The 21,564-nt window shown below is 54.0% G+C and overlaps 7 protein-coding genes across 7 annotated transcripts; 4 read left to right on the top strand and 3 right to left on the bottom strand.

Annotated features, from left to right (window-relative positions):
- Nucleotides 1-353: 353 nt before the first annotated feature.
- On the bottom strand, nt 354-1,272 carry MYCGRDRAFT_32234 (uncharacterized protein; the record flags this gene model as incomplete). Its single annotated transcript, XM_003857625.1, has 2 exons — nt 354-758; nt 829-1,272. The coding sequence occupies 2 exons, from the start codon at nt 1,270-1,272 to the stop codon at nt 354-356; spliced, it is 849 nt and encodes a 282-aa protein (XP_003857673.1).
- Nucleotides 1,273-1,807: 535 nt separating this feature from the next.
- Nucleotides 1,808-5,050, bottom strand: MYCGRDRAFT_98224 (uncharacterized protein; the record flags this gene model as incomplete). The annotated part of the gene is made up of 6 exons (XM_003857624.1): nt 1,808-2,139; nt 2,410-2,625; nt 2,712-2,789; nt 2,839-4,052; nt 4,121-4,622; nt 4,679-5,050. 6 exons carry the CDS (start codon nt 5,025-5,027, stop codon nt 1,808-1,810), a joined length of 2,691 nt encoding a protein of 896 aa, XP_003857672.1.
- Nucleotides 5,051-5,880: 830 nt separating this feature from the next.
- On the top strand, nt 5,881-6,063 carry MYCGRDRAFT_29456 (uncharacterized protein; the record flags this gene model as incomplete). Its single annotated transcript, XM_003855928.1, has 1 exon — nt 5,881-6,063. A coding segment is annotated over one exon (183 nt), but the record flags the coding sequence as incomplete, so codon positions are not given.
- Nucleotides 6,064-9,247: 3,184 nt separating this feature from the next.
- MYCGRDRAFT_98225 (uncharacterized protein) lies at nt 9,248-11,388 on the bottom strand (the record flags this gene model as incomplete). Its single annotated transcript, XM_003857623.1, has 2 exons — nt 9,248-10,978; nt 11,359-11,388. 2 exons carry the CDS (start codon nt 11,386-11,388, stop codon nt 9,248-9,250), a joined length of 1,761 nt encoding a protein of 586 aa, XP_003857671.1.
- Nucleotides 11,389-11,495: 107 nt separating this feature from the next.
- Nucleotides 11,496-13,232, top strand: MYCGRDRAFT_32625 (phosphoinositide-specific phospholipase C; the record flags this gene model as incomplete). The annotated part of the gene is made up of 1 exon (XM_003855929.1): nt 11,496-13,232. The coding sequence occupies one exon, from the start codon at nt 11,496-11,498 to the stop codon at nt 13,230-13,232; it is 1,737 nt and encodes a 578-aa protein (XP_003855977.1).
- A 488-nt stretch (nt 13,233-13,720) lies between these two features.
- On the top strand, nt 13,721-14,236 carry MYCGRDRAFT_34048 (uncharacterized protein; the record flags this gene model as incomplete). Its single annotated transcript, XM_003855930.1, has 1 exon — nt 13,721-14,236. A coding segment is annotated over one exon (516 nt), but the record flags the coding sequence as incomplete, so codon positions are not given.
- Nucleotides 14,237-14,841: 605 nt separating this feature from the next.
- Nucleotides 14,842-21,425, top strand: MYCGRDRAFT_83423 (uncharacterized protein; the record flags this gene model as incomplete). Its single annotated transcript, XM_003855931.1, has 10 exons — nt 14,842-15,263; nt 15,348-15,609; nt 15,679-15,984; nt 16,189-16,233; nt 16,483-16,629; nt 16,690-17,116; nt 17,270-17,373; nt 17,443-19,429; nt 19,703-21,351; nt 21,408-21,425. The coding sequence occupies 10 exons, from the start codon at nt 14,842-14,844 to the stop codon at nt 21,423-21,425; spliced, it is 5,367 nt and encodes a 1,788-aa protein (XP_003855979.1).
- Between the last annotated feature and the right edge of the window lie 139 nt (nt 21,426-21,564).

Below are 21,564 nucleotides of genomic sequence, written 5' to 3' on the forward strand. Positions count from 1 at the left end.
AATGGGCGGTCCAAGTCTGGTTGGTCTGTGGCTATGGGAGCCGGTGCGAAGATTGTGTGTACTACGGTACGATCACTTTAGTGCAATACGCGGCGTATCTGAGCTTTCTGCGCACCTGTCGTAAAGATATGGTGGGTGGGGGCGCAGGGTATCATTCGATTCCGATCATTCTTGTCAGGAGGACGGTGCTTCAACTTCATTTTTTGGAGGTGAGTTCTATCTTGGAGCAATTGAGAGCAGAATACTACTGACCAGACCGTGTGCAAAATACTGCACCATTCAGACATTCGACATATTATTCGCCTGCACGACGTCTGCGATCCGCAACGAAGTCGACTCGCGCTCTGATCCGCTCAATCGTCCAGACCAGCCATGTGGCTCCGAGTCTTCGACTTTGTGCTCTCCAACGCGTACATGAGATCCGTTCTCATTGTGTACTTTTCGCCCTTCTCGACGTCCTGGCCCGAATGCAGCAAACTGCGATGCTGAAAGATGAGCACACGACCAGTGCGCGGCCTCACATGAACATCCATCTTGTCCTCAAATGAAAGCGAGTGGAAGCTCGTTGCGCCTCCCACAAGTGCGCTGCCGTCGAGTTGCGCCGGAGCGGTGGCCCCCGATCCTGCAGCGAACTCAAAGGGCGCAATCTCCGGCACTTCTTCTTCTCCCGGCACACCGCCGCTGTTCAGGTACAGATGCAGCGTAAAGTAGCTCCTCTCAGACCCATCAGGCGTGGCATAGCTGCCATCTGTATGTCTCTAGGTAATCAAACACAAGTCAGCAAACAATTTCTCCACCTCATCTCAGTCGTTCATCACTCAACCTCACCTTGAAGTACTCCCCACCCACATACTTCAACACCCTCATCCTCTCATTGGGTCGCGAAAAGCGCCACACCTCTCCGCGCTTCACTGGTCCATTCCCAAAAATCTTTGGACAATTTTCCAGTCTCAAAATCTCCTTCACTTGCGGCACATCCTCCACTCTCTTCCATATCCTCTCCGCGACTTCCGCCTGGTCCCAGATGATCCTCGAGCAGCTGCGGATGTAGTCGATGCGTTCCTGTCGTCCGCCACCAACGTTGACGAGCGCACGCTCCCATTGGCCGTTGCTACTGGCTTCGGCGCCGGCGATGAGGGCGGCGCATTCGGTCGGGGTGAGGACGTTGTCGATAACGACTGCGTAGAGGCCAGCGTATTCGGTCAGAGGCGTTTGCGCGAAGTCGATGCGGGTTGTTTGCAGGTTCGGGGATGGACCGAGGAGGAAGCCCATGGGCAGAGATCGTGGTGGAGTCGACATTGTGGCGGTTGGGTTGAATGTTTGATGCTGACTGAGGTTTTGGGTCGTTGGCTTGGAATTGTTGGAGTTCTGATGTGTAAGGTACCTTATGGAAGTTGGTAAACAAGATTTGTGGTGGTTTTGAGAGGTTCCTTCATTGATGCCTAGAATCTCCAACACGACTGAGATTAGAACATGACTCAGATCTGGTTTGTGAAGTGGTGATTCACTTGTAGGTGCGCAAAGACATGTTGGTAGGAGTCACGTTTCATTTCACACTGCCACGATGTTCTGGCGCCATTGGGTCGTGTAAACACACTTCACCGGTCCTGTCACATCCTCACCCCCTTTTGGTTGCAAGCTTGGCTACGAAGCCTCACAATTGTTGTTTCATTGGTCGTAAGAACACCCAGCTTGCATACGCCGCAAAACTTTTGATCTATCGTTACCTAACGCTGAAGTTGATGTCGGATCGCTCGTTCACATGAGCGACCAAAGCTGTCACCGACACAGAGCCACGACACCCGGCTCAATAGCGCCTCTCATATCCACCGCCATATCCTCCACTCTGATCGTCTCCCTGGTTGCCGTATCCGCCAGTCTCATCGCTGCCACCGAAAGAGCCCGGCATCTCATCGCCACCGCGACGACCATGCTCTTCCTGCTCTCCACGACCATAGCCACCTCCATTTCCACCGCCGTACTCCTCACGCTGGGCTGGGCGACCATACTCGCTCTGTTCTTGGCGCTGGCCGTAGCCTCCGCCGCCGTAGCTGTCGCCACCGTATGACGATTGCTGCTGGTACTCGCTGCGTCCACCTCCGCCGTGGCTGGACTGCTCTTGACGGCCATAGCTTGATTCTTCTTGGCGGCCGTAGCTTTGTTCCTCCGGGCGACCGTATGACTGCTCTTCATGGCCATAGGACTGCTCTTGATGACCATAGCTCGATTGCTCCTGGCGGCCGTACCCGGACTCTTCTTGCCGACCATAGCTGGGTTGCTGTTGGCGCTCGTAGCCTCCACTGCGACGGTTTTCGTCATTAGACCCGCGGCGGCGATCGCGAGACTTGGATCTAGAGCGAGACTTCTCGCGGCGACCACCACCGCCATAACCTCTCTCTTCTTCCTCACGCTGCTTCTTGAGCTTCTTCGCCTCCTTCTTGCGACGCTTCTTCTCCTTCTTCTCCCAGTCGTCATCATCGTTGCTGTCGTCATCGTCATCATCATCGTCGTCGCTGTCGTTCTTCTTCTTATCCTTCTTGTAGCCATGGCGGCTGTCCTCATTGACATACTCCCGACCAGAGCTGGTAACACGCTTCTCGTGAACTTCCTCTTCATACCGTCCACCTGGATGCTCGTAGCGACGCTCCGTACGCTGCTCATACCCACCGTCGTGAGTTGGTCGAACTTCCGTGGTCTGCTGGAATCCGTACCCTGTGCTACCTTGTCGTCCATCTTGCTCGTAGCGTTGAATGTCTTCGCGATAGCCGCCTGAGGCGAACTGGGTCTGACTCACAGCAGCTTGGCCGTAGCGCTCGTCTTCGTTGCGACCTCCCGGACGATGTCCAGTTTCGGTGATGCGAGAAGTGTGCGAGCCGTCGCCCTCGTAGCTGTCGCGCTTATAGGTGGTCTTCTCGGCCTTGTCTCCGCCAAACGCCCCGCCAAGGAGTCCTGCACCCACAGCGCCGGCAAATCCACCAACGACAGATCCGAGCACACCACCGCCGACCGCTTCACCGACTTGGTCGCCGATCTTGTTTGCCGCTGGATTCTTCTGCCGACCGCCCAAAGTCCCGGATGACATGGCCTGATTTAAGCCGCTCATAACACCGCCAATGGCACCAGAGCTGTTCTGGGTCTTCATGTTTGGCATACCCAAGGGCTTGCAGCAGCCGTGACCAGTGTCGTGAACGCCTTCCTTATGATTCCTGCCCTGCTCAACTCCCTCGCGACTCAGCTTATCCCGAAGATCATCCTTTTCGCGTTCATCCTTCTCTGACCACCACCTCTCAACAACGCTGAACATCGCATGTCGACCATCGACCGCTCCGTCTTCGCCATATTGACGCTGAGCTGGGTGATGGAAGACGCCGTTGATGATGCGGTCACAAGTGCGACCAACATCGATGTTGTCATCATCCCAGCACGCGACAATCTGTGGTACGACCCACTTCAGGACCGCGCTGGCAACTTTGCCGGCTGGCTCATTAAGGATATTGCTGAAATGATCTTTGGAGAGCATGGAGTGGGTTGGATCCGAGCAGTCGTCGTCATTGAAGACAATATGCTGCTTGTCCATGCTGCTTTGAATGATTTCACTTGATCCCGTCGAGAGCTCCTCTTTGAGCTGAGAAATAATAGGAAGGACGAACGGAGCCAGCAGGGAGAAGACGAAGATGCTGATCTGGTTCTGAACTTCTTCTATAAGATCAGGAAGGACCGGGATGTCGTCGATCGCCGTGGAAATGCTTTTCATGATGTTGTCGTGGAATTCCATGATCGGGTAGATCTGCTGGGTGATCTCGCCAACCTGCTGGGTGAAAGCTTCGGGCTCTTTGGGCGAGATATGCATGTTCTGCATCTTAGCGGCATTGGCGTTGGCCTGTAGCTGATCGGCCTTGCCCTTCTGGTCCGTGTCGCCAAGGAGTCCTGGTGGCAGCTTATCGAGAAGCTCCTTGAGCATGCTGGTATCGGCGCGCTGAGACTGATCGATTGTGCCTTCCAACTCTTGCAACTCAGACTGTGTGGCCTTGTCGGATACCTCGCCCATGACACTGTGAAAGGCATATGTGTCAGCAAGAATCTACACCTGTTTGTCCCTAGAGCCACGAGCTGAATATACCTGTGTAAAAAGTCCACCCCACCGAAAGTTCCGGTCACGATCGGATAGACAGGCTGGCGAGCACCCTGGATCTGGACTTGAGTCTGGCGACCGACGTGAGGGAAGACGTTGCGCTCGCCCATCTCAATCAATGCCAACTCGGTGTAGTTGCTGTGGGCGGAGTAATCTTCCAAGCAGTGACAAGCAGTTCCCATAAGGCGCAACGCCTCATAGAAGTCCCGAGTATCCCGCGATCTAGCGTATCTCCTGCCTAGCTCAATGCTCTTGCTGAACAAATCGCGAACAAGCCCTGCGCTGGTTGTGATTCGCTGATCCTCGCTGGCGATATAGTGCTTCAAACCGGTGCGTTCGTCGATGCTGAGCTCGCGGCGCTCATCGATTGGCCCTCTCAGGCGAGTGTCATATTGTCGAGCATCGAGATTATCGGCGTAGTCCTTCGGGTTGTCGATGTGCTCCTCCGGTCGGTAGCAGCCTAGTCTGTCTCGAGTCACCTCGAATTCGCCTGACGAGTATTAGCAATGCTTGAAGCTCCAGACCTCGCGATCTTTCATAACTGACCGGTGCCGTAGCCGAAGCTCATGAATCCAAGGACCCAGAGGAGTATGCGTATTGCTTCCGCAGACACATACTTGACCGTTCCGACGTCAACGGCCTGCGAGTAATCACGAAGCCAGTTCCCGAAGTACACGCGCTTGACATCGAGCTTGCTAAACTTCTTGCCTCCCATAGCGCGAGCCGTGAGAAGAGTGAGCAGAGTATCCTCGATATCGCCGTGCCTCCAGTTCCCCCCCTCGATCTTGGAGGTGGAAGCGATGTTGCCAGCGCCGAAAGCGTGGGCTGGGGCCGCGTAGAGAATGACCACAAGGGCCAGCAGAGGCAGCCAGCTGCTGTGTTTGGGGAGCGCCATGATGGATGTGTTCAATCAGGGCGATGTTGGTCTGATGGATGTTGGAAGGAGGAAAGATTGCGCAAGACAGAAAGTTGTGCCTGTTTTTACCCCACCGCCCTTCGCTCGTGTTTGCTTCAGCTTCAGCCCACCCAGCGCCTCGTGTCCAATCATCTCTTGTGACCCTGAACACGTCATACTTGATATTGAGGTAGCGTTCATGGTGGAAGCGAGCTGATGATGTTCGAGAATCATTCACTTGGAATATGCACTTGGAATACACTAGCAGTCTTTCAGCTGATACCTAATTACGCAAAGCTGACGGGAGACATCAAGGTCGACCAGAGCACGCGGTCAGAGGCATTGACTTCCATTCGCGTTCCTGATCGTTGCTGCCCCGCATTATCTGCCAAGGGCTGAGAGCGGCCCTGGCCCTTGCATGCTACTTATCGGGTTAGACCGTTCTATCAACATATAACGACTCTGAATCCGTTCAGAGCGGATTCAACAACTCACGGCCGGACTCCATCGAGGCATCGAAGTTGAGACGGAATGAAGTCTAACATGCCGCTGTGAGTATCAAGCCCACTCCTCTCCTGGTTCCCTGAACTTCGTCGCCTGCCCGAACCATTCTATTGCACGTCTGGCCATGCAGAGTCTTGCAACTAATTCTGCATTTATCTCTACAACTAATTCGACAACGACTTGGACAGATGCCTCGCATAGAACAAACGCACGGATCAGCACGAGATTCTAGCAATTCCGTGAAGGTTTCTCGTCAGAGCTGCCCTCCTCTTTCGTGCTTATTATTCTCCTTTCCTACATGTCCTCCCCTCTTCCCACCCCTCTCATTACATTGTCTGACGACGCAATGGCATCTACCACCCCATTCCAGAGTCAATGCCTTTCGTGCTCGCAGATTGCGGCGGGTCTCCAGACTTGTGCGCGCTGCAAGGCTGCAAAATACTGCTCTCGAGAATGCCAAGCTGCCCACTGGACAGCCCACAAGTCAGCTTGCAAACGTCTCAACTACGTGTTCAAGGTGTCTCTGGAGCCGGACGACTTCACGAACCCGCCTGTCTGGCGTACACTCTCCGTACCCGCGACCATGAACTTCGCCAAATTCCACCTGGCCCTTCAGACCGCTTTTGGCTGGGCCAATACGCATTCTTACGACTTCGGCGTGGAGGACCCCACATTCGACCCCGAGGTTGCGCAGAACGTCGGTCTCTTGGACATTATCAAAAAGTCCGCGGCTATGGATAAGGCTCAGTTCAGCGGCGGGTGGGAGGGGGATCCGAACGAGCAGAGGGAGTATCTGGTGAGAATCGAAGATGACGAACCAACGATCTTCGGCTACAAAGTGGACAAGATGCATGCTCCCAGGAGGAAGCATCCTAGGACTCCAGCGAAGAAAGCAAGCCGCACAAAACTCTGCGACATCTTGGAGAATGCGCAGTACCGAGGTGAGTGCATCCACGGCGCTCGTATCTATTGACCTAACTTCGGTTCAGGTCATGCACTCTCATACACGTACGACTTGGGCGACTCTTGGTGCCACAGAATCGAGATCGTGGGCTCTGCTCCTAGCTCCGATCATGTCATCTGCACTGACGGTCATGGCCATCCTGTTGCGGAGGATGCGGGGAGCAGACGAGGCTGGAAAGAGGTCCTCGAGGCTTACCGTGCTGCCCGCCCAAGTCAGGAGCAGAAGGACAAGATGAAGTGGTTCGAGCAGCAAGCGAGCAATTGTGATCCTCTGGGTCTGAAGAACGGAGGCGAACTGAGGTGGAGTCGAGAGAAAGTGAACACCGGGCTCAAGGCTCTTGGCTGTTGATGTCTCAATCGTCTGCGTGTAATGTATCGGGTATGTCCTTTCCTTCTGCTACCTTACCCAATCCATCAACCGCGCATGTGAAATGTCAACTGTCGTCTTACGTCACCGCTTGGATGCATTGAGCAGTCTGAGCTCAGCGTTTGTCGTCTCGGTCGCATCGACGGCAAGTTACTTTACTTGCTCGCTCCAGCAAATCTCCACGGCCGTTGTACATCATCACCGCGGTCGCACACGCCATCGGGTGTGAAAATACCGCCTACGCCATGTCTCCCAAGCATCGGATTACTACAGCACCACAAGGCATCGACATGAAGGGCAACACCTCCAACTCCGCTGCGGTGAATACACCGAGTCCCGATAAAGTCCACTTCACGTCCGTGGACATGGCCACCGACAGCGACACCAGTACCATCGATGCCGCGATCGTCACCACCAACGCCGCCAAGGGTAAGAGCTTCACAATCAAGGGCATTTCTCTTGCACAGGCTGGCTGGACGACTGCTGATCCAGCTAAAGCTACGGCTGCGAGCGACCAGAGCCAAAGCGTCCTCATGGCCTTACCACCTGAGCTTCGAACCATCATCTTCGAGTATGTTGTTACGATACCCGCCGTCGATCTCAGCATCTCAGATGGTACTCGATGGCCAGCGTTACTCGGCTATGGGATTCACAGTGCCCATCTGCTATTGTGGTACCTTTCCTCTCAGCAGGGAGTGGGAAAAGACGCCCTCTGTGCTTTCGCTGCTCTCCACTTGCCGTGCCATCCACTCCGAGGCTCTCGCTCTTTGCTACGCGCGAAACCTTCTACGATTTCAAGTACGTGGACTCTTAGCATCCAGCAAGCGAAGATGGATCGCGGGATTTGGTGCGATTCTTGAACGCATCGGCGCTGCACGGTGGGACACATCACTCGAATGTCGATCACTATTTCGGACTTCAACGAACTCAGGGACTTCGACCACGACGCCGCGGCTATGAAGAGATTGAGAGAGCTGCACTTTCTCCTGCCGGAATATCATCCAGAAGCGCTCAATAAGCATATGCCTTCACTCAAAAGGGCTGTGGCGAAGCTCGAACGATTGCAAGCAGTGAGTATTCATGCAGAAGGTGGAGTAACGGCCGTTACAAGGTGCACACGAGAGCTGATGGAAGCCATTCCGCGCAAGACGTCCGAGCCGCTTCAGTGAGACCTTCACCCGGGTTGTACAGCGACGATGCGGTGTGCACCACAAGAACCTAACTTTGGCGATTCGACGAAGACACTAATCTTGCTTCAGTTCAGATGCTCTTCCACAAGATGACCTTACAACTGAGCTGTGTTAAAGACACAATCCCATACAAGACTCCAGGGAATCAAATCACGAGCGGAATGAGGGGGCCTGGATCGGTACGTGAAGGAGATCGGATCATTGTCGTTAAGCTAGACTTGCATGTGAGACGAACCGCATGCCCAATTACCAACGTCAACGTTCTTCGCAGTACCTTGCAGCTCCATGTCCAACATGAAGCCCTGATCTCTTCCGAACTCGCAAAATCCGCCACCATTCTCCAACCACCATTGTTCGTGGCTCTCCGGCGGCGCTCACGGATCGCAGTTCGCAGTTTGGCCTGGACCGGGATTGGGGCGGCAGGTGTGTCCGTTCGCGGGGCATTGCTGAGCGGGCAAACATCGCAACGTCAGCTGAGGAATCGAGAAGTAGTCAAGAGGAGAGTCAGTGCCGTACGTTGGTGCATGTAAATATGCCTGTTTGTCCCGTTTGTTCTGGATCAGAGGGTCCGCAAACTCCGTGTGGGAAACGGTCGCAACTGTTCTTGTCGGAGCATTTGTCGCAGTCCTGGACGTTTGTCATTATGTGGAATGGGAGGGGCGACTTGGAGCGGGAGGACTTGCGTAAGCCATGGCCAAGGAGGCCAGTGCGAGAATGACGGAGAGCTGGAAGATCTGCATTGTCATGTGGGCCAAGGACGGAAAGTCGACTCTCTCAGGACGTTTTCCAGATGTTCGAAGAAGGATGGAAGACTTCCGGGTGGGAGGGGAAACGAACCAGAGGCCAAAGCTCGGTCTGGCCGGTGTCATCGGGAATGGGCGGATAGAATTACAAGGTTCCGAGTCACAAAGTCTCACAAAGTGTCAGCGAGAGCAGGCTTCGATATGTTGAGGCTTGTCTGTATCTTCCAGCTGACCGGGAATCGACGATTGTCGCTGCTGCTAGGATGCTCGGTTGGAGAGATATTATCAGAGTTTCTCTGTGCTCGCACTTGAGTTGCACTTCAGCCGATCCCTGCTGCATTTCCAGGATGATTCGCATGAAGTGTCTGGTCGAAGCTGTTTGCCATCAGAAGAACATGCGTCCTCACGCTGCAACAAGATCCGCGCAGCGTATGCTCCTCATTTCGAACCACATCAGTCCAAAGTGTTGATATCATGCTCCGGTCCATATTCCAACACAACGTCCGAGCAAAACTTCTCAAACTCCTTCGCCCATATCTTCATCCTCTCCGCTCGCACCCCTTTCCCGTACGCACCATCCTTGACTGACTGGGTCCAATCTTTGGCCGTACAATCTTCATAATTCGCCCATCTCACACTATTCTCCGCCAAACTTGCCAGTCCTTCCAACCCCAGATTCTCCCATCCTTGCAGCGCCTGCCAGAAGTCGTGTGTCATGCCGTTGTCGCCTGTTCCAAGAATCGCAGGGTCGTCATTGGAGAGCGCACATGGTACACCGCGGGCAATCAGAGCTGGTAGAGGGTTGGCCATGATACTGCTGGCGAAGCGGAGCACTTCGTTGCTGACGGGACAACTTTCGATGAGAATCTTCTTCTCCTTCACCATGTCGATGAGTAAGGGGTGTTTGTAGAGTGAGAAGCCATGGCCCAATCGTCTTGTGCCGAGCAAAACCGCGTCGAATAGATTCTCGTCCACGGAATCGCCGTCGCCGAGTGTCTCGCCAGCGTGCAAGAAGAATGGAATGTCGATTGCTTCTTGTGCGCATGCCTTTTTGAACCAAAATAGTTCGGGAACAAGATCGGCAAGAGGTCTTCCTATATCTTCCTGTCCTACCAAGTCGTAGCCGCCAATGAGATCTGGAAATTCAAGCTTCATCTCGATGCACTTCTTCATGTCTGTGATGATTTCTCTCGTAGAGCCGTGTCGAATAGTAGTCCAGATTACCCTACCTCCCCAGAAATCCTTGCCTTCCTCGGACTTTTTGAAGCTGTCAATCTCAACCTCCAGTGCGTCCAGCATGTTGAAATGGTCGTCGTCCGGCTGTTCTTGGCCTTCGCGCCAGTATGGTCCCAAGAAATCTGTCCGAATGTCCACCCATCGTACGCCGTCTTCGTTGAGTTTGCGAAGCATGAGTCGAATGAAAGCTTTGAAGACTGGCTCGTAACGATGCAAGCTGGCGAGGATACGGAACGTTGAGATGAACTTCTTCCAGACCGCGTGCGGGCCCATGTGATGCGAGATGGACTCTTCTGGTGTGATTGTCACGCGAGATTTGATCCACTTCTTGAAGCCGTCTGTACCTCCATTGGGGAAGCTTTCCGCCGCGGTCGCGATTGGGATGAGGTCGTTGGCCTTGTACGATTCTGACCACAGGGCAGCACCGGTGGACATCGATTTCTGTTGAGCAAAGCGGAACACAAACGGCTGTTCTTCCAGAGCTTCTGACGTGTGCAGTGGCTGCTCTGACGTGATGCATATTCCTGGCGTGGAGAAAGCAGTCTCGATGAACCAGTCCATGTCTCCCATGGCATCGAGATGGCAGTGCAAAAGAGCTCCTTTTGGCATCTTTCTGATGATCTTCCAGAGTTTGCTCTGCTCCATTCGCTCCTTCGCGAGGGAGAACATCATTCCTGGATAGACGGCTCCCTTGCCTTCTTTGGCCAGATCGTCCTCAAGGCTTGGAAGCCATAGTGTTTGCTGTTCTTCGAAGCGGATGGCGGAGACAATAGCAGCGGCTTCCCTTGCCATGGGAGACAGTGTCTCTCGGAAGGCATGATCACTGCGCTGAAGCTTCTCCTGGGTCACAAGAGCGTCTCGTCCATCTAGATACTTTTGAATGAAGGGCTGGTCAATACTGGGCACGCCTTCCTTCTGTGCGAAGGCTTCCTCGCTGTCGATGTCGTTCTGGGGGTCGGCCATGTTCAAGTGAGGAACGAACGGAAAATGAGATCAACTCAACGGGCTCACGAAACGAGAAAAGAAACTGTTCGAAATGTCCAGCAATCACAGGTTGAACATCGGTGTCCCTTCTTGAAGTGTTCGACGAGTTCGCAGATCGCCTACAACGACTTGTGGCCAATTCGATCTCGAGCGGCAGAAGTCAAGGAGTGCTTCTCCCCAAGGACAAATGGCTATTTTCTTCCACTGCAGAGACATCGATCATCGTTGGACACAGAACTGCACTGTTTGGAATGTCGCACTGGATGCTGTTATCTCCAGCCTTCGCCGGCGACAATACTTCTTCAGCTGCTCCATCATGCAAATGCAGCCAAGCTCAAACTGACGTAGTCGTCTTGGCTGCTGTTGGTCGCCATTGACACGTTAGGAGTTTCACCATTGTACAGGATCAAAGCTACAAGACCTGATTGAAATCCAGTCCACAGTCTGAGTAACCATCCCAGACATGAACAACGCTACAAACATGACCTCTGGATTAGCCTCCACGCTCTCCAAGCTCAACCCATTCGTCAAGTCCAGCCGAGATGAGGACGACTATGGAGAAGAAGTCGGAAGCGATTCTGTCGCAGGAGGCGGTCATGCTTCTCGTGTGAGCAAGATTACCAAGGAGGAGCTCTACGTCAGTCGGGCGCTCAAGAAGTTCATTATCGAGGAGAAGATTCTGGGCGAGCATGATGTCAATCTACACGAGGTCGAGACCACTGGCGCCATGAAGGAGCTTCTGGACAAGCCTCATGTGCATGTGCCCCGAGAATTGACGGACAGATCTCATCCGCTCACGGAGTACTTCATCAGCTCCAGCCACAACACCTATCTGCTCGCCCACCAACTGTATGGGACATCCTCCGCTGTGGCCTACGAGATCTCTCTGAAGGCAGGAGCCCGGTGTGTTGAAATCGATGCTTGGGACAATGACGACGACAAAGACGAGCCAAAGGTCACTCACGGTTACACCCTGACCTCCAATATTGCGTTCCGAAAGGTATGCGAAACAATTCGCGATGTGTATGATTCTGAGCAAGCAGAGGGCAAGCTGCAATCCGGCTATGCAGCTGCTCCCATCATGCTATCGCTCGAAAATCACTGTGGTGCTCACGGGCAAGCGAGACTTGCAGCGATCATGAAAGAAGTCTGGGCCGATCGATTGTTGAGTAAGCGAATCCGAGATGAAGGCACACGGGAGACAGAGCACAGTGGGGAGCACGTCAACCTTGCTGAATTGGGCTCCAAAATCGCTGTGATTGTCGAGTACCATCTGCCTGGCGAAGCCGACTCGGATGATGAAACGGAGGACGACGAGCCACAAGACGTCAAGGACCAGCGCCATGCCTACCAGCAGCAGAAGAAGGAGAGCCCCAAAGGCGTCATCATCCCGGAGCTGGCTGAGCTGGGAGTATACGCGCAGTCCGTAAAGCCTTCTAACAACTCATGGTTCGAGTCGGAGTTGCAAGACCGCCCGCATAATCATCTCATCAATGTCTCGGAATCTGGTCTTGCGCCTTTGATGGCGCATTCCAGCCCTAAGATCAGCAAGCACAATTCTCAGCATCTCATGCGTGTCTATCCGAAGGGCATCCGCATTTCCTCCAAAAACCTGAATCCTGTTCCGTTCTGGGGTATTGGCGCACAGATCTGTGCCCTCAACTGGCAGACATTCGATGCAAGCATGCAGCTCAACGAAGCTCTCTTCGCGGGCACTGACGGTTATGTCCTCAAGCCCGTTGCACTCCGAGCAGGCGGATCAGGCATCCTCAACAGCGGCAAGAAGCAAAAGCTACAACTCCGCATCGCAGGAGCTTCGAACTTGTCATTACCAAAGGGTCGTGAGGCTGATGACATCAAGCCCTACGTGACCTGCACTTTGGTCCACCCTGATGACACGGACAACGAGCCTCCGAAGCGCAAGACGTCCGGATACCACCAACACAAGCTTGGTCTACTGCACAAAGGCGAGAATCCAGCCAATACCGATCCCGTCTGGAACGAGACGCTCGAGTGGACCTATGAAGAGAACGAGTTGACTTTCTTGAGGATTCTGATCAAGAGCGACGACTCTTGGGCACGCAATCCGGTCTTTGCGGTCGCGACAGTGAGGTTGCTGTATGTCGAAGGCGGATGGACTTTCATCAGAATGTTGGATCTGAAGGGCAGGGAGACACATTGCACGATGTTTGTGAATTTCAAGGTTACGGAGGCTTAGTGGTGTGGAGGGCAAGGTATGGGACAAATCGCCGGACATCAGGACTGTGAACGAAGACAACAGTGATGAAATATCGACAGAAAGGGGCAACAGCTACGTGAATTATGATTTGGACGAGACTTGACCGCTCGCTGAAGCAAGGTCGCCATTTATACGACTTCAGGCGTAAAACCTGGTATGGACTCAGTAGGTACCGGTCCGGGCATTGAGGTCGTCGTTGTTGATGGCGTCCTTCCGCAATAGCCGCCTCCACCCCCTGCGTAAGTACAGCTCAGACAGCATTCGTCCACGATCTTATACATGTTTCGTATCTGTCGACCGAGCACGCTGGCCGGCATCCTGCGAACATCGTTCAGTGTTCCAGTACCAGTCACTGGCAATCGCCGAGTCAATATGGCCCGTGAGTCGAAGCTACGCTCGTCAATGTGGATCTGAAGACTGACCCAAAAGCAGACACTACATTTCCCTCTGACTTGCCAAAACCCGAGGACGATGGAACTTGCAACCATCTGACTGGATCGCGCTTTCCTTCCGTTGCTCTGCCCGCTACTTCGGGATCTACAGTCGACCCATCTACGCTTTCTGGCCTATCCATCCTATTCTGCTACCCGCGAACTGGAGCTCCCAATGAGACAATCACCGATGACTGGAACGCAATCCCCGGAGCGCGAGGCTGTACGCCACAAGCTTGTTCCTTCCGCGATGCCTGCGACGAGTTCAGGAGTCTTGGAGTGAGCAACATCTTCGGCGCCAGCACTCAAGACACTCCGTACCAGCAGGAAGCCAAGGACAGGAATCATCTTCCGTACGACTTGCTCAGCGACGAGAAGACGGAAATGATAAAAGCTTTGAACTTGCCTACGTTTGAATGGAAGGGGACGAAGCTGATCAAACGGCTATCGATGGCGATCGAGGATGGCAAGATTATCAAGGTCTTCTACCCGGTCTTCCCACCGAACGAGAGTGCGAATGAGGTATTGAAGTGGCTCAAGGAAAGTCGCTAGAATGCGTGCTGTGTTGTCGGCCGCAGCTGGTGTATGGAGACGAGGTGAGTTGGGCGATTTACACAGCATTGTCTGAGGCTTGTCGAGAAAAGTCGGTCCATGATCTTCTAGCTGTAGACCGCGTCTGTCAACATTGAAAATTATGACAACAATGAACCTGATAGCTCGTCCACATCGGGAAGTTGCTGGAAGTTGAATGTAACGGGCCAGCTTCGGGCTTTCTGATAGCCGGACCCTGATCGGCAGCGTCATCCGCCGTTCGCGCGAGATCACGCATGTGACTGGCGAGCTGTGTGCTTCATGTGGCCCACTTCAACACCAGACCGCACATAATATTCCTCCTATCGTGGACACATCTCCCGCAGCCTCTCGAAACTCACCTGAGCCTCGATATGCCAACTCTCGGCTTCCAGACCTCGCCATGTCCTAAGTGACCTACGAAGATGCTCAACAGCATAGACAGCGGCCCAAGGCACGCGGGCCCGCCGACCGATTCAACTCAGCAAGCAAGAGCCGGATAAATCACCACAGGACTTTGCCCCGACCTTGAGAGAGAGTCAACAGTATTCCGACCGTACTCGTATAAACCTCCTCTGCGAGCAGTCATGTCGTGGTGGCACACGAAGCTCCTTCGCTACGGCCTGCGTTATGGACTTTCGCAGACAGGCCTACTGGAAGATACCGCCATCGATCTGGATAATCTCGACATTACATTCGGAAAGCAGAATGTGATCGAGCTCAAAGATGTCGGTCTCAACATCAAGAGAATCGCCAAATTGGCACAGCTGCCTCCGTGTGTTCGTCTCGAAACCGCTCGCGTGCTATCGTTACGCCTGACAATCCCTGCGGACTTCTACCAGTCAAGCATCGTCGCTGAGATCGATGGAGTGGAACTACTGCTCCAGCTAGACGATGCGTCCGAGCGGCCACCACCTCAAGAATCAAACAAATCGAGATATAGGTCGCCGGCCACAGCGCGAACGCCACAGCATAGGAAGATAAATCGACGGTTAAACTCTCCTCCTGCGTACGATCCTGGAGACTTTCGAGAACCTGAGGAAGAGTTGCACATACCGACCGCTGAGGAAGTGGCACAGTCATTCTTGTTGAGGCAGCCGTCAGACGAGCGCAGAGAGCTTGAAGCTACTCTGACAGGCAACGGCAAGGGAGTTGAAGAGTCGATCGTGAGTGAGAGTAGTGATGGAGGTGATACCGGTACGGGAATGGGAATTGGAGTTCCAGGATTTCTGGCAGGCTTTCTCCGCGGACTGGGTGACCGATTTCGGCTCGAAGTGAAGAACGTACATATCAGAGTCGAAACAGTCATGCCAGGCGAGTTGAACGAAAGGATGCCTGTCACTTTGAGGCTCAAAGTAGGTGGAGTGAAGGTGGACCGTATGGACACTCTGGAAAATGACCTGCTTCCCAACGCTGAGCGGCAGCGAGTAGTTCAGCTCAGTGATATCAGCGTGGATCTTCTGGCTCCCATTGCGGCGATTCCGAGACACGACGAAAGATCGACATCGGGCAGATCTATCGCCAGCAGCAATACTCAGCCGCGAAGTATGCAGCACCAGCGCGCATCGGCCGAAACGTCGAAAGCCTCCGTGCTACAGCGTTCGCAGGCTCAGCTCAACGACTTTGCGACTGGATCTCTTGTTGGCCATCGCCCCAAAGAGTCAGTGGTAGCATCATCTAAGGTCTTACAAGCTTCACACCACCGCGACCTTCACGCTTCAATGGCTTCCGTTGGCTCAGAAAGCTTTGCCGATGCGATAGGTGATAGACAAGGTGAAGGAACGGAGAGGCCGTCAGACTTCGACATATATCCCGGAGACGACAACATCAGCTGGGGAAATCGTCGAAGAAACGCAAGCCCTCCTACGCATGATCTGTGGAAGTCGATGGCAAGCGACGACGATCTTCCCGAATCGCTTATCTTGGAAGAACAGCCGTCTGCGAACTCTCAGTCATCACGGAGTGACAGTCCTCCGGTTGTGAGGCGAGGTGACTTGACATCTGTCCGCGATGGTTCGATCAGAGGTCCCGGCTCTTGGCCGCGTTTGGACGGAAGTCCGCAGCGCCATCGCCTGCAACAAGGACCTGGCTCTTGGCCCGCACTCGATCAGATGCAGCACAGTGCTACCAAACCGCTTGCTCAAGTGCTGACGGCGGCAACAGCAAGCACCACGTACAAAGCAGGAGCCATCTCTCAACAAGGCGAGACCGATGATACTGAGCTGCAGACGCCGACTGGTTCGGACGATGACCATGACGAAGCTGGATCCAGCGAGCTGCTTGAGTCTCGGATGTTCAGTCATGAGGAAGCGCAAAGCATCTACATGAGTGCTGTGATGGACAGTCCGAAAATGGCGATTCCAGGTGGCTGGGGTGTTGATACTCAGAGCGAGATATCGGAGCTTCTCGCCGACGAAAGATTGCCTGCAAGCCAGCATGCGGGAAATGAAGCAGAACCAAATGTCCCTGACTCTGGCCTTTCCATCGATGGGAATGCCTCAGGATATGCCACACCGCGAGCTCAGACTCCCAAACCATCTGCGGATGCCACTCGAACTCCAGATGCACACCACGAAATGGAGACACGACAGCTTGTTCACATTGACACCTTGTCAATATCAATTCCGAGCTCTCGAGCAACACCAAGTGATGGCGCAGAGACGCGGTCTCTACAATCGCAGCATCTCGCCAAATCGGTATACGGGACTCGTGGCATGCCTGGGACATTTTCCGTGTACTCAGAACTTACCAGCTCAAGAATGAGGGGAGCACCTACTGGGAATGACCAGTCAAACAGCGCATATCTGCCCGAACTTTTGCAGTCCAGCGCAGCACAAGGAAATACCATCGATGTGGCGTTTGGTACAGTCCAGACGCAGGTCGACATTCCGACCGGGCGTGTGCTCCATACTCTATCAGCCAAGATAGAATCCTCTCTGAATGACGCCAGAACCGAAAAGTCTGATACCAAGCATGCACAAAGTCCGGTCGACCGGCCCAGTCCGACCATCTCAGTGCGCATTGAACGCCTCATCTGCTCATTGAGGGAGACTGGTGATAATCAAAGCCTAGCCGCGCCCAATGATAATGACGGTCTCATCGATGTCATCGCCGAGCAAGTCAGGCTCGGAACGTCTCCTCACACCACCTTCCGAATAGGAGACCTGACCATACGACTTGGCGGAAAGGATCTTCTCACCTTCGATCACGACAATAGGAATTCGTCGTCGGCGTCTCAGATCATGCTGAAGGACTCGCCAGCGATCGCCATGGACGTTGTTCGGAACAGGGTCCTCGTCAACAAGAGACCTGTCACCGATGTCACGCTGCACACCGCCTCTCTGAATCTCTCCGTCGATCTGACAGTCATTGACGAGACGTTTGACTCTTTCGGCGGTCTCAGCGGTGTGCTGGAGCTTGGTAGCTCGATGTTGTCAGAGAGTGCCGCCAGTTCGCCGATGTCAGCAAAAGCGCCCAAAGGTGTGCGCTTCGCAGGCGATTCGGAGGGTAGTAAAGACCTTGGACCGGAAGTGAAACTCAATGGTCGCATCAATGCTATTAGCGTGGCCTTGCGAGGAGCGCCTTGTTCCGTGCACCTACAGACAAGCACGACGAGGCTCGTCTATCGCGAAGTTGGGATGATCGCCACTGTCGATCGCGTCTCGCTCAAAGGACCCATCGTACAAGACCCAGCCCAGCCTGTGCCTATCGTGGCAGATTTGGCTACAGTGCGGGTCGAGTTCCATCAGCAACCACAGGACAAAGATCTCGAGCGATTGCTTTCATTGCTGACGCCATCGAAAGACAAATACGATAACGATGATGACATCCTGATCGACACGCTATTGAGACAGAGAAGGAAGGGCTCGCTCCTGCGCGCAGCAGTCGGCGACGTGAAGTTCAAGGTCGAGAGCTGGGGATGCCTCCCAACTCTCGTTGCTCTGAGTGATGAGCTGGTCAAGCTCAGTGCTGTCACGAAATACCTGCCAGAAGACGATAGACCTGGTCTGCTCACGCTACTTCGCATCAAATCTGGTGAAGCTCGATTTCCAGTCAACGGACGCTTTGGTCTGCTTCGATGTACTCTTCAAGATCTTCATCTCGCGCATGTTGGTCTACCTGCTCTGCTTGCGTTTGCGATTGGTGACATGGCGGCCGATCAAATGGACGGAACCAGCCTTTTGCATGCACTGGTACCATCGGCTGAGGTCGATGGGCTTCCGATGGTAATGGCACGCATTCTTGGAGACGAGGAAGAGCCGACAGTCAAGATCAAGCTGTTCAATGTTGGCGTGGAGTATAGCGTGCCAGTCCTACTCGATCTCACCGACATGGCCGAGAATCTGGACGCCAACGAGATTGTCAATGTGATCGCACAGTCAGTGGCGGACCTGACGATGGACGTCAAAGGCCCGAAGCTTGAGCGTCTCTCGAGCGATCTCTCCGTTCCACCAGCCAAGAGGACAAACATCAAGCTCTTGGTGCACGACTCGGCTATTGGGCTGACACCTCAGAGGCTCTTAAGCAAAGCCTACTTCGTGCTTACTGATGCTTACGTCTCAACGCTTGTGCCGCCCGAAGACACTTTGTCTGTGAAGCTGGAGCTGCGCAAGGCATCGCTATTCCTGACAGACCGCATTCTTGGCGAACCGAGCGACACTGTGCCTCAGACTGCTAATGCAGTAAACCATACGGACACCACGCAACGACTCGCAAGTACACTGAGCAAGCAAGGTTTCGTCTCAATGGGATCAATCATGTCTGCCAAAGTAGCTGTGCGTGTGAGACCAGGTAGTCTTGACTCGAAGCTTGTGCAGGTGAACGTCAACAACGAGTTGTGCTTGCTGGAAACGTGCGCAGACTCAACGCAGACACTGATAGCGACACTGAGCGCTCTCGCTCCGCCGACACCACCTGACAAGCAGCCGAAATACAACGTTGAGCCCATTACCATTGAGGATATGATGGCTTCTTTCACTGGCGACCCCTGTGCGAAGCCAGGACTTGCAACCGAAACGCTCTTCGATGCGGAAGCCGATCAGGAAGACGAGCTAGACATGCTGATGGGCGCGTCAGGTCTCAGCGTCGCGGACGATCTGCTTGCCGCATCGGACATGACCGCCAGCGTATACCTTCCGATGGGAGGCGACATTGACGGTCCTGATGAGGATGAGAGTATGATTGGAGAAGACTACCCTGCGACAGTTGAAAGCTTGCTTGAGGAAGAAGATCCATTCGAGATGCCCTCTTCGCCATTGGACACGAATCTTGGCGATGCAGCTTTGATGAGAGATCTTGCGCGGCAATGCAAACCTGCTCTTCGCGATGAGCCGGTCGACCTTGGACTCTACGAGATTGAGGATCTGGGATATGATGCCCTTGGTAGCGGTCAGCAAGCCTTGGGAACACATCATCGATTCAATGCGCCCTATGCCGGACGTCCTAAAGCCAAGCAGCAGCAAGTCGAGCTGCCTTTCACCTTGAAGCTTCGTGATTTCCATATCATATGGCACATTTATGATGGCTACGATTGGCAACGTACACGTGATGGGATTATGGAAGCTGTCGAGCAAGTGGAGATGAAGGCTGAAGAGCGTCGTGCTCGAAGACGGCAGTCGCTTAATGATCGAGAGGACGATGACTCGGTCATCGGCGACTTCCTTTTCAACTCGATATACATCGGAGTGCCCGCCGACCACGATGCGCAGGAACTGCGGCGGCAGATCAACCGGAACATCGACGAGCAGATCAGCGAGACGGAGAGCATTCCAGTGTCTGGGATGTCCAGACCGACAGTCTACTCGACGTCTGGACAGCCTCGCAGACAGCGTCAGCGAAGACGACTCAAGCTCGGGCGCAGTAAGAACCACAAGATTGCGTTCGAGCTCAAGGGCGTATCCGCCGATGTCCTGATGTTTCCACTAAACAGCGGGGAAGTTGTGAGTTCTGTCGACTTGCGAGTGAAGGACTTTGAGATCTTTGACAAGGTACCGACATCAACATGGCGCAAATTCTTGACCCATATGGACAACGATCCAAGCACACGGGAGATGGCCAAGCCGATGTTTCACATCCAGTTGGACAATGTCAAGACTTTGGAAAGCCACTCCGCGTCGGAGGTCGTCCTCAAGGTTACTGTGCTTCCACTCCGACTGCACGTCGACCAGGATGCCCTCGACTTCATCACTCGCTTCTTCGAATTCAAGGACGAGTCGACTGTTTCCAACGAGCCGGCAGGCGAGCAGCCCTTCTTGCAGCGAGTGGAGATCGACACCGTGGACATGTGCCTCGACTACAAGCCAAAGAACGTCGATTATGTCGGCCTTCGCTCTGGCCGCACCACCGAGTTCATGAACTTCATCACGCTCGATGCATCCATGATTCGCCTCAAACACGCCATCGTCTACGGTCTCCGAGGTTTCGACACCCTGCACCAGACCCTCAACGATGTCTGGATGCCCGACATTCAATCTAACCAACTCCCTGGCATCCTCGCCGGTTTGGCACCAGTCCGGAGCCTCGTCAATCTCGGCAGCGGCGTGCGTGACGTTGTCGCCATTCCCGTGCGCGAATACAAGAAAGACGGCCGCATCGTCCGCAGCATACAGAAAGGCGCTTTTCAATTCGGCAAGACGACAGCCAGCGAATTAGCCCGACTAGGAGCCAAGGTTGCACTGGGCACGCAGACCATCCTCACGAACGCGGAGCAATTCCTATCACCTGACATGTCTTCTCCATCATCTACCCGACCGGGCACTGCCCGCATTTCCTCCTGGCACGACGCCGCCTCCGAAGACGACGAGCCCGAACAGCGCGCCATCTCGGCGTACGCGAATCAACCGCTTGGCGTCTTCGCGGGGCTACGATCAGCGAGAAGATATCTCGAGCACGACCTTCTGACTGCGAAGGATGCACTGATTGCGGTGCGAGGCGAGTTCCTCGAATCTCGCGGCCCAGGTGGTGTGGCTACGGCTGTGGCGAGACACGCACCTACAGTCTTGTTGAGACCAGTCATCGGTGCAACGAGAGCGGTGGGCACGACTCTGCTCGGAGTAGGAAACCAGATCGACCGGGATAATTTGAGGAGGATGGACGATGTAAGTTCTTGCCCTGGTTTTTTGATGGAGTGCTTTCGCTAACCCTTTCTTTACAGAAATACAAACCACGGTAGGCAGACAGGCGTTGACCAATACTTTGTTGACGGGATGCATCAATTAGCATGAGAAATGATTGAACGGTTTGAGCTCTACATAGGCATGCTTTCCATGATAAGTTGATACCCACGAATGATGATATACATGTGGATACAC

The sequence above is a fragment of the Zymoseptoria tritici genome, chromosome 1, assembly GCF_000219625.1.
Source record: "Zymoseptoria tritici IPO323 chromosome 1, whole genome shotgun sequence".
Classification (NCBI taxonomy): domain Eukaryota; kingdom Fungi; phylum Ascomycota; class Dothideomycetes; order Mycosphaerellales; family Mycosphaerellaceae; genus Zymoseptoria; species Zymoseptoria tritici.